Raw genomic sequence first — 12,663 nt, 5'->3', positions numbered from 1 at the left:
CCGAAAAATTCGGAAATTCAAAAATTCGTAATTTGAAAATTTGGAATTCGGAATTTTGAAAATTCGGAAATTTGGAATTCGGAAATTCGTTATTTGGAAAATTGAAAATTCGGAAACTCGGAATTCGAAAAAATCGAAAATTTGAAAATACGGAAATTCAAATTTTCAAATTTCTGAATTTTTGAATTTTCGAATTTCCGAATTTTGAATTTCCGAATTTTGAATTTTCGATTTCCGAATTTTCGAATTTTTGAATTTCCGAACTTCTGAAAAAAGCAATGAAACGAAAATGAACACATTTATTGTCAGTGCACACGTCTGATATTTGGGCCCCCAGCTTCCATTGGAGGATTCCATAAAGATAAAGTAAGACATTAACCCGTGTTCTCCTTTTCCCATAATACATCTCCTCTTATACAGCACAGTATTGCAGAGTGTGAGTCCCGGAGCAACCAATCAGATGGTGTGACTGTTAGCAGCACTGTGATGTATATTGGTGTTCAGCGTGTTCCCCGGTCTCACCTTCCCGTGTATTCTACATATTACCAGACTAATGTATGACGTGTCTCTGTAGAAGATTCCCATTGTCAGTAGACACTTCCTGTCCTGATGACATTTAACCAGACAGGAAGTGATGGGAAATCTTCAACAAGACACAGATATATAAAAATCTGACTGGGGTTCTAACCCTCCCCCACCCCATCCACAACTAAGAACAAGGTTTTGGCTGGAAATGTGATTTCTATTTAGTATAGATTGTATGGAATAGGAGGAGGAAAGGGAGGAGAGGTGACCCCATCCTATCCAATCACAGCGACCGCACTGCACCCCGCACAGAGTGACTGCATGTGGGGGGAGGGGCAGAGAGTAGGGGGGAGGGGCCAGAGGAGGAGATTTCTGATGTCACACATATCTGATCATTTTCTGTGCAATAATTACACGGAAAGTGAAGCTGATCATGCATTATACAATTTTCTTGTTCAATTTTCTTTGGATTTACCTGATTGCTAACAAATTGAAATTGTTTAGATGTGACCCCATGGTTTTGGTAAATCGAAAGGAAAATTGTAGAAGCAAATTGTATAATGTATGGCCAGCCTTATATGTCAGATTGTCATGGGATAGATAGATAGATAGATAGATAGATAGATAGATAGATAGATAGATAGATAGATAGATAGATAGATAGATAGATAGATAGATAGATAGATAGATAGATAGATAGATAGATAGATAGATAGATAGGCCACACTCCCTCTCACTGGCAAATAGGAAAATGTTAGTCCAGTAGTTGGATGGATATTCTACCCAATCACAGCGATCAGCAACTAAGGGAGAAATCTCACTTATTATTATTTATAGTAGAAATGTGAGCAGGACCCTAACTGAAGTCCCACCCACTGCTTTATCCCATTGGCTAAGTATTCTACCAATCCCATCCCTCTTCCCTGTGACATCACCAATCTCTGGGCCGAGTTCTCACTATGACTATTATTCCCTATTCCCCCCACAGATCTTTACACAGCCTTCCCATACATATATCCCAGCATGGAGGGGCTCAGTGAAGGTGGTGGTGAAGGTGTGGAGGTGTCGGATCGGGTCACACAGATCATAAAAGGAGATCCGTCCGACCTCATAATCCAGATATATCCTGACTGTGTTACTGGAGATATTGATGGGTAAGAGGATCGCTTTACTGTCATGTGACACCTCATACTTATTATTATTCCTGTACAAACTCCAGGACTTGTTATTATATCCAATCAGTGACTGCCCTCCTCCCCTCTCTATACTGGGGTAACACATCCCGACTCTCCACCAATCTGATCCCCCGACATCCACTTCCCAGTAATGTCTCCCTGAGGAGAAACTCCGACTGCTCAACACCTGAGGACAATACCGAAATCTCTCTGGTGTTTCTGGACGAATTTGGTTTCTATCTGACAAGGATACAGTTTTCCTGTCATCTGATATATGGAGATTATTCTGAGCTGTGTTTACATCCAGTAATATGTCTGCAGCTCCCTGTATATAGAAGTATACATTTACCCCTCTTATTATATCAGATAATGTGTGTGATATCCCGTCCACATCCAGACCCCCTCCATCATGGAGGAATTCCTCATGTCTCTCTCTGTCCTCATTATCTCCATCCTCAGTATCACACAAGTCACCTGTGTCTGATTCCTGTAAGACAGTCAGTGGATCCGTCATGTTACACAGCTCCTCAATGTGACGCAACTTCCTGGACAGCTCCTCCTTCTTTATTTCCAGATCCCGGATGGAGATGGAGATCCTCTCTGCCCTCCCGGAGATTTTCCTCAGGATTCTCTTCTCCAGGTCTTCCAGACGTCTCCTGAGATCTCTAAACAGGACAGTGACTCTCTCGGTGTCACCAGATGCTTTTTCTTCTACTTTCCTCCTGTGTTCCTGCAGACTCTGGACTCTTTCCTCCATCTCCTCTCTCTTTATCAGAAGTTTCTGCAGAACATTCCTCAGTGTCTCCTTCTTCTTCTCAGAAGCCTCATCCAGTGACTCCATCTTATGTCCTATGTGTTCTCCAATCAGACAGCAGGACACACAGATACAGGTCTCATCCTCAGTGCAGTAATACTCCAGGATCTTCTTATGGACGAAGCATTTCCTGCTCTCCATGGACAAGGTGGGGTCACATAAGATGTGTTCTGGGGACTTTTTGTGGACTCTCAGGTGTTTATCACACAGAGAAACCTCACAGAGCAGACAGGATCTAACAGCAGGTACAGGAGAGTCCACACAGTAAGTACAGAAGACCCCGGACTCCTCATGATCTGGCTGAGCAGACAGGAAATTCTCCACTATGTTACGTAGTGTTATGTTCCTGTGCAGTGCAGGCCGATCCGGAAACTTCTCTCTGCATTCAGGACAGGAATATCCTCCAGACTCCCCCAGTGTATCCAGCACACGATCAATACAGACCCGGCAGAAGTTGTGTCCACATCTCAGGTTTACAGGATCTGTATAAATGTTCAGACAGACGGAACATTCCAGCTCAGCTCTCAGATCAGCAGACGCCATCGCTGACAGCAGAAGAGAAATGAAAGTGAAAGTCTCCACTGGGGAAGAACGCAGTTGGGAGGGTCACATCCTCCTACACAGGGTGAGGGTTGGCTGGAATACGTGATATTTGATACGAGGATCAGAGTACAGAGGAGGGGGGATTTTTTCTTACAATAGTAAAAATAATCATATATCTGAGCTTTAGAAGGAAGGCAAAGAAAGACAGATGGGTATAGAGAGATGAAAGGTGGAAATGGCTACATCAACCTGAATTGTTGTGTGCTTATACAGAATCTGAGTCTACTCGCACTATATACTGCACACACATACTGTACTACAGCCCTTGCATCCCTAAAATATACCTTAATTATTCTGCCAAGACCCCAACATGCAGAGAATTATATGATGGTATTCTTTAACCACTTCAGCCCTGGAAGAATTTACCCCCTTCCTGACCAGAGCACTTTTTGCGATTCGGCACTGCGTCGATTTAACTGACAATTGCGCGGTCGTGCGACGTTGCTCCCAAACAAAATTGACGTCCTTTTTTCCCCACAAATAGAGCTTTCTTTTGGTGTTATTTGATCACCCCTGCGGTTTTTATTTTTTGCGCTATAAACAAAAATAGAACGACAATTTCGAAAAAAAACGCAATATTGTTTTCTTTTTGCTATAATAAATATCCCCCAAAAATATATAAAAAATGTTTTTTTCCTTAGTTTAGGCCGATACGTATTCTTCTATATAATTTTGGTAAAAAAAAATCGCAATAAGCGATTATTGATTGGTTTGCGCAAAAGTTATAGCGTTTACAAAATAGGGGATTAGTTTTATGGCATTTTTATTAATAATTTATTTATTTTTTCAAATGGCAGTGATCAGCGATTTTTATCGTGACTGCGACATTATGGCAGACACATCAGACATTTTTGACACATTTTTGGGACCATTGGCATTAATACAGCGATCAGTGCTAAAAAATTGCATTGATTACTGTAAAAATGTCACTGACAGTGAAGGGGTTAACCACTAGGTGGCAGTGTAGGGGTTAATGAATAACAGTAATTCCGCACTTAGGAATATAGGAAAAAAAGGACTGCTGCCCCCCTATTAGGGATGAGCCGAACATCCCCCCGGTTCGGTTCGCACCAGAACCTGCGAACGGACCGAAAGTTCGCACGAACGTTAGAACCCCATTGACGTCTATGGGACTCGAACGTTCGAAATCAAAAGTGCTCATTTTAAAGGCTAATTTGCATGATATTGTCCTAAAAAGGGTTTGGGGACCCGGGTCCTACCCCAGGGGACATGTATCAATGCAAAAAAAACTTTTAAAAACGGCCGTTTTTTCGGGAGCAGTGATTTTAATGATGCTTAAAGTAAAAAAAAAAAAAGTGAAATATTCCTTTAAATATCGTACCTGAGGGGTGTCTATAGTATGCCTGTAAAGTGACGCGTGTTTCCCGTGTTTAGAACAGTCCCTGCACCAAATGTCATTTTTAAAGGAAAAAATCTCATTTAAAACTGCTTGCGGGTTTAATGTAATGTCGGGTCCTGGCAATATGGATGAAAATCAGTGAGACAAACGGCATGGGTACCCCCCCCCCAGTCCATTACCAGGCCCTTTGGGTCTTGTATGGATATTAAGGGGAACCCCGCACCCAAATTAAAATAAGGAAAGGTGTGGGGCCACCAGGCCCTATATACTCTGAACAGCAGTATACAGGCGGTGCAAACAAGACAGGGACTGTAGGTTTGTTGTTAAGTAGAATCTCTTTGTAATTTTGAACGGGTACATTTTTAACGTGTTTAGCTCCAGCCAAAAAATCTTTTTTAAGCTTTTTGGAAAACATAGGGAAGGGTTATCACCCCTGTGACATTTGTTTTGCTGTCTTTCCTCCTCTTCAGAAGATTTCACCTCACTTTTTGTCCCAATGGATTGGAAAGCATCAGTGGAAAGGAGAAATGTTTTTCCCATATTAACTCTTACAGGAGAGAATTTCCCTTCCTAGGGGTAGATTTCATCTCACTTCCTGTTGTCTCCTTCCGTTTGCAAGTAGGAGTCGTTTGTAACTTAGTTGTTTGAAAGTAGGGTCCTGCCCTATATACTCAGCAGAAATTTGGGCCTTAGGTGTTGCTGTGGCCACAACACTGTAAGCCCTCACAGGGCCCTGCTGTGAAATATTAGATCAAGAATTGTAATTACATGCCCCTGTTGAACAGGAGCTGAAAAATTGGGCCTTAGGCACTGGTGCTGGTGCCACAACACTGCAACCCCTCACAGACACTCTAGTTGGAACGCAGGAATGAGCCCTGCTGCAAAGTATTGCATCAAAAATTGTAATTACACGCCCCTGTTAAACAGGGGCAGAAAAAATGGGCCTTAGGCACTGGTGCTGGTGCCACAACACTGCAACCCCTCACAGACACTCTAGTTGGAACGCAGGAACGAGCCCTGCTGCAAAGTATTGCATCAAAAATTGTAATTACACGCCCCTGTTAAACAGGGGCAGAAAAAATGGGCCTTAGGCACTGGTGCTGGTGCCACAACACTGCAACCCCTCACAGACACTCTAGTTGGAACGCAGGAACGAGCCCTGCTGCAAAGTATTGCATCAAAAATTGTAATTACACGCCCCTGTTAAACAGGGGCAGAAAAAATGGGCCTTAGGCACTGGTGCTGGTGCCACAACACTGCAACCCCTCACAGACACTCTAGTTGGAATGCAGGAACGAGCCCTGCTGCAAAGCATTACATCAAAAATTGTAATTACACGCCTCTGTTAAACAGGGGCCTAAAAATTGTGCCTTAGGCACTGGTGGTGGCGCCCAGAACCAAAAATGTTCTTACAAGCTATCAGCGTGATGATTGAGGAGGAAGAGGATAATTACTCAGGGATAGTCACTCAGCATCAGCATAGGCAGTCTTTGAAGGGATCTGAGACTTCAAAAAAAATGATTCGGTTACATCAGCATCAGGTGCTTGGTAGCTGGTGGTGATCCAAGACTGATTCATTTTTATGAAGGTCAGTCGATCGACCGAGTCAGTGGACAGACGCACCCTGTGATCGGTTACCACGCCTCCAGCAGCACTGAATGTGCGTTCCGAAAGAACGCTGGATGCAGGACAGGCCAGTAGCTCAATTGCATACTGTGCAAGCTCTGGCCAGTGATCCATCCTCAAGACCCAGTAACCCAGAGGATTTTCAGTGGGAAAGGTGTCCAAGTCTGATCTTGCCCCTAGGTATTCCTGCACCATGTAAAACAGACGCTGGTGATGGTTGCTGGAACCGATCATACCTTGGGGCTGCGGACCAAAAAATTGTCTGAACGCATCGGTCAGACGGCCACCTTCTCCACCGCTCCTTCTTTGACTGACCGAAGCCTCAGCAACACGTTGTCCAGAAACAGGAGTTTGTAACCTCCCAGTCTCTGGGAACGCGTTGCACAGACCTTTCTGCAAGGCCTCCCGAAGATGTTTCATCCTCTGCTCCCTCTGCGATGGCAAGATAAGGTCCGCAACCTTACCCTTGTAACGTGGATCAAGGAGGGTTGCCAGCCAGTATTGGTCCTTCTCCTTGATACCACAAATACGAGGATCCTTACGCAGGCTTTGCAGGATCAGGGAGGCCATGCAGCGTAGGTTTGCTGAGGCATTCGGTCCGGAGTCCTCTGGGTCACTAAGGACGACATGGTCCGCAGCCACCTCCTCCCAGCCACGTACAAGTCCATGTGTTTCTTGGGACTGATCCCTTAAAGACTGCTGCTGATGCTGAGTGCCAGGCACCACCTCCATACTGACACAATCTTCCTCCTCCTCCTCGTTCTCTTCCTGTGTGATCGGCGGGCACGCAGGAACACTGTCTGGATAAAGGGGGCCTTGAGAGCTAAGGAAGTCCTCCTCTTCCTGCCTCTGTTCTGCCTCAAGTGCCCTGTCCATTATTCCACGCAGCGTGTGCTCCAACAGGTGGACAAGGGGGACAGTGTCACTGATGCATGCACTGTCACTGCTCACCATCCTCGTGGCCTCCTCAAATGGTGACAGGACAGTGCATGCATCCCTGATCATGGCCCACTGGCGCGGGGAAAAACAAACAAGCTCCCCTGACCCTGTCCTGGTGCCATAGTCGCACAGGTACTCATTGATGGCCCTCTGCTGCGTGTGTAGCCGCTGCAGCATGGCCAACGTTGAGTTCCACCTGGTGGGCATGTCACAGATTAGGCGGTTCTTGGGCAGGTTAAACTCCTTTTGGAGGTCCGTGAGCCGAGCACTGGCATTATATGACCGGCGGAAATGCACACAGACTTTCCTGGCCTGCCTCAGGACATTCTGTAAGCCCGGGTACCTGCCCAAGAACCGCTGCACCACCAAGTTAAGGACGTGAGCCAAACAGGGTACATGGGTCATTTGTCCCTGTCGGAGGGCAGAGAGGAGGTTGGTGCCATTGTCGCAAACCACCATTCCTGCCTTAAGTTGGCGTGGCATCAGCCACCTCTGAACCTGCCCCTGCAGAGCTGACAGAACCTCTGCCCCAGTGTGGCTCCTGTCCCCCAAGCACACCAGCTCAAGCACCGCATGGCATCTTTTGGCCTGCGTACTTGCGTAGCCCCTTGAACGACTACGGAGCACCGCTGGTTCCGAGGAAGAGGCCATGGAGGAAGAAGAAGAGGAGGGGGTGGAGGAGAGAGGTGTGTCACAATCATTAGCATTTTGGAGGCGTGGTGACGGAACAACCTCCAACACTACTGCACCTTGTCCTGCATCCTTCCCAGCTGCCAGCAGAGTCACCCAATGCGCCGTGAAACTTAGGTAACGTCCCTGTCCATGCCTGCTGGACCATGAGTCAGCGGTAATATGCACCTTACCGCTGACCGCCCTGTCCAGCGAGGCATGGACATTGCCTTCCACATGCTGGTAGAGAGCCGGAATCGCCTTCCGTGAGAAAAAGTGGCGTTTGGGTACCTGCCACTGAGGAACCGCACATTCCACAAACTCACGGAAGGGGGCAGAGTCTACCAACTGAAAAGGCAGCAGTTGAAGTGCTAGCAATTTTGCCAAGCTAGCATTCAACCGCTGGGCATGTGGATGGCTGGGAGCAAACTTCTTTCGGCGGTGCAGCAGCTGGGGCAGGGAAATTTGCCTGGTACAATCTGACGTCGGTGTACCAAAATCAGATTGCCCACAAGTACTTGGCTGTGACACACCTAATTCTACACCTTCATTCCTCTCAGTGCAGGTCTCAGAGAGGATTGAAGGTCTAGTGGGGTTGGAAATCTCAGCTGATGAGGAGCAAGGAGAGGTCCTCTTTGTTCTTTGGTGTGGGTCTTTTAGATACGCTTGCCAACGAACTGCATGGCAGGTCAACATATGTCTGGTCAAGCATGTGGTACCCAAGCGGGAGATGTTTTGGCCACGCGAGATACGCTTGAGACATATGTTGCAAATAGCAGCGGTGCGATCTGATGCACTCGTCTCAAAAAAGGCCCACACCAAAGAACTTTTTGAATAACGCGCAGAGACTGCAGCGCCCTGCACATGTGGAGCTTTGGGGTGTGATGCAGTCAATGTGCTACCCTTAGGCTGGCCCCTGGAGGGCATCCTGCATTGTTGGTGATGTGCCGCCTCCTCCTCCTCCTCCTCCTCCTCTCTCCTATCAGGCACCCACGTTGAGTCAGTGACCTCATCATCCCCTCCCTCCTCATCACTGGAGCAAACCTGGCAGTATGCTGCAGCAGGGGGAGCATGACTGCCAGATTGCTGTCCTTCTTGGGCACCCCCTCTGTCCGTGCTCATGTTACTGCCTTCATCGAGCTCAGTATCATCATCAGAGCCTTCCAAACGCTGGGCATCCTCCTGGAGCATGTACCCAACACTGTGGTCAAACAGTTCGAGGGACTCCTCAGGAGGACATGGTGGGGCTAGGGAAGGAGTCACTGATGACATTGAGCCGAGGGAAGAGGCCGCTGCTTTGCCAGACAAAGTACCCTGGGCATGGGTGAGAGAGGATGAGGAGGATGAGGATGGCTTGGTCATCCACTCGACCAAGTCTTCCGCATGTTGCGGCTCAACATGGCCAGCTGCCGAAAAAAGGCCAAGCGTGTCCCATGGCCACGTGCTGATGAGGATGCACCGTCTCCTCGACCAGCACTAGACACAGAGCCTGCTTGCCCTCTCTTATTGGCTTGTGACTGTCTGCCTCTCCTTCTTGGCCTTCCAGACATACTAATGGCCTGTAGCTGCACTAAGCTGGGATATATATATATATATATATATATATATATATGTACTGATACTGCAGCTAGCAAAATCAACTGCCTGCCTGTAGTATGAGAACACCACCAACCTTCTACAGGTAGCTTTAGCTGAACACTGTGAGGTGGACGCACCCCACTAACTTGTAGGTTTAGCTGAACACTGTGAGCAGGACGCACTGCACTAACTGTAAATAGTCTAGCTGCCTGACTGTGGTACTAATAGGATCAAAAGAACACCAGCAATTTTCTTCAGGTAGCTGTATTTACTGTAACAAGACAAGCCTACCTGTCAGTAAGAAGATAACAGAAACGGATCTAGCTGAACACTGTGAGCAGGACGCACCCCACTAGCTTGTAGGTTTAGCTGAACACTGTGAGGTGGACGCACCCCACTAACTTGTAGGTTTAGCTGAACACTGTGAGCAGGACGCACCCCACTAACTTGTAGGTTTAGCAGAACACTGTGAGCAGGACGCACTGCACTAACTGTAAATAGTCTAGCTGCCTGACTGTGGTACTAATAGGATCAAAAGAACACCAGCAATTTTCTTCAGGTAGCTGTATTTACTGTAACAAGACAAGCCTGCCTTTCAGTAAGAAGATAACAGAAACGGATCCAGCTGAACACTGTGAGCAGGACGCACTGCACTAACTGTAAATAGTCTAGCTGCCTGACTGTGGTACTAATAGGATCAAAAGAACACCAGCAATTTTCTTCAGGTAGCTGTATTTACTGTAACAAGACAAGCCTGCCTGTCAGTAAGAAGATAACAGAAACGGATCTAGCTGAACACTGTGAGCAGGACGCACCCCACTAGCTTGTAGGTTTAGCTGAACACTGTGAGCAGGACGCTCTGCACTAAATGTAAATAGTCTAGCTGCCTGACTGTGGTACTAATAGGATCAAAAGAACACCAGTAATTTTCTTCAAAATACTGTAACAAGACAAGCCTGCCTGTCAGTAAGAAGATAACAGGAACGGATCTAGCTGAACACTGTGAGCAGGACGCACTGCACTAAATGTAAATAGTCTAGAAGATAACAGGAACGGATCTAGCTAAACTGAATACAGTGTATATATATATATATATATATGCAACACCTGGGATGCATATATATACACAATACACTTTAAGTGCAGTTAACTGACTGACTGTCCTGCCTAATCTAGCTAACTCAAATGAAATGACACTGTCTCTCTCTCTCTCTAAGCACACCGGAACACACTGCACAGGGCCGCCGTGCAGGCGGCCTTATATAGTGTGGGGCGTGTACTAAATCCCCTGAGCCATAATTGGCCAAAGCCTCCTTGGCTTTGGCCAATTACGGCTCTCTGTTAAGACGGCGCTGTGATTGGCCAAGCATGCGGGTCATAGTGCATGCTTGGCCAATCATCAGCAAGCAATGCACTGCGATGCCGCAGTGAATTATGGGCCATGACGCGCCACACGAATTTGGCGCGAACGGCCCATAACGTTCGCAATTCGACGAACGATCGAACAGCCGATGTTCAAGTCGAACATGGGTTCGACTCGAACACGAAGCTCATCCCTACCCCCTATAAATGAAAATCACCGAGGTGAGATCCAAAACGTAAAGAGTTATTCTAAGCAGGGGAATTGGCGCTGTCCAACTGTATGTGCATAGGTGATGGTTCTTACAAAATTAAAACGTAATTTATAAACAAGTGTATCACAAATATTTATATCAAGAAAGTTGTTATTGTGCATGTAAAACGTTGAAATCTCGCGAATGTGAATGGGCCACCTATTGAGTGTAAAAGGAAAAGTGCAGAGTGCTCCTAAAATACATGCATAAATCCCATATTCAATAAATTAAATGTGTGTGGAGAATAATACCTATATCTTAAAAATGGCAGAGAAACCGAATCCAATATGTAAACAATAATGATGGTCAACACAAACAGTTATTTTAGGGAGAAAATGTGGAAAAATAAAAATAAACAGTGGAAACTGACAATGAAAATAAATATAAAAAATAATAACAAATGTAAAAAAATAATAATAAATGTAAAAAATGTAAGAAAACCCCAGCCTGTGTAGTGCCATCATGTGGAAGTGATACATAATAGTATTTTGGGCGCCTCCATTTAACAGAAGAAACCACAGCATAGGATAACATTACATGGCATAGATGACAAGTCATAAGAGTAAACAATCAGCGAGGGGAAACCCCGGACTGGATAACATGATACCAAATACATTTAATATTGCATATCCCAAAAATGTATGAATCCAAATACAAAAACAGAAAACAAAAAAGAGAAGGGGAATTCAATTGTGGAAATAAGGATAAAAAGATATATAAAAAATATAAAAAAATTAAAAAAAAATTATTATTAATGGGAATGAAAAGTATTAAATATGTATGAAAGATCTGAAAGATTGTATATATTTCCAAAGGGTGATATATGCCCAAGGATATGTGTTGGGGGCAGCAATAAAAATATTTCTGTGCATCATCACCCAAGAACAAAAAATCATATACATAATAAAGGCCTATATAAAGAATATATTAGACAGAAAATTCGCATTCATAATAAAGGCCTGTAAAATATATATAGAATGTTTAGAAGAGGATGCAAAATTCTAAGTGAATAAAATTGGTTAAGGGCCTTTAATCTGGTCTGTAGTACTAATTAAAGGGGTACAGTATAAACTATGTGAGGTGCAGAGACTAACGTGTTGATGTAGATAAGGGTTAAAAATATGGATTTAAAAAATATGAATAAAAATGTGAATAAAAATATATAGCCCAAGGTTCAATCACGGAGTGGTAAAGTTTTAAGGAATGGTAATGGCTGGTGGGGGAGAGACCCTTGAAAGTTGGACAAAAACAGTTTAGGTCTATCTCTACATTCAAACAACTGGGGACAAGGCAATCCAAGCAATGTATCCATCTTGTTTCATTTTGTGATATCAATATCCTCTTACTGCCCCCCTCCAATGGTTTTTTATGGTATCAATCCCATAAAAAATGAGGCCAGATGGGTCCCTGTGGTGAAATTCATCGAAGTGTCTGGAGAGGTTGTGTTTGGGGAACCCTTTTTTAATGTTATTAATATGTTCCCTAATCCGTACACAAAGGGGTCTAGTAGTCCTGCCCACATATTGCAGCCGGCAGGGGCATTCGATGATATAGGTTACATGGGTGGTGTTGCAGGTGACCAGCTCCCTAATCTCGTACTCCTTGCCATTCCTAGACTTAAAAGATGTTCTTTTTTTGGGTTGTCTTTTACTGACTCCGCAGGCTAAACATTTTTGACATCTATAAAATCCCTTCATATCGGAGAACAGTTTCACGTTCTTAGGGGGATCAATAACATTATGGACCAGGTGATTTCTGAGG

The 12,663-nt window shown here is 45.0% G+C and overlaps 1 protein-coding gene across 1 annotated transcript in view; it reads right to left on the bottom strand.

The window, feature by feature from the left end:
• Positions 1 to 210: 210 nt before the first annotated feature.
• LOC141134364 (uncharacterized) overlaps positions 211 to 12,663 on the bottom strand; it is an 83,087-nt gene continuing 70,634 nt past the window's right edge. The window contains exon 3 of the mRNA XM_073623931.1: positions 211 to 3,060. Coding sequence (XP_073480032.1) covers positions 1,492 to 3,060 — 1,569 coding nt within the window. The 3' untranslated portion in view covers positions 211 to 1,491. The remainder of the gene's footprint in view (positions 3,061 to 12,663) is intronic.

Source organism: Aquarana catesbeiana, linkage group LG03 (assembly GCF_042186555.1).
Source record: "Aquarana catesbeiana isolate 2022-GZ linkage group LG03, ASM4218655v1, whole genome shotgun sequence".
In the NCBI taxonomy this organism is placed as follows: Eukaryota; Metazoa; Chordata; class Amphibia; order Anura; family Ranidae; genus Aquarana; species Aquarana catesbeiana.
The sequence above is the reverse complement of the archived record's forward strand: the minus strand, read 5'-3'. Positions and strand labels throughout refer to the sequence as shown.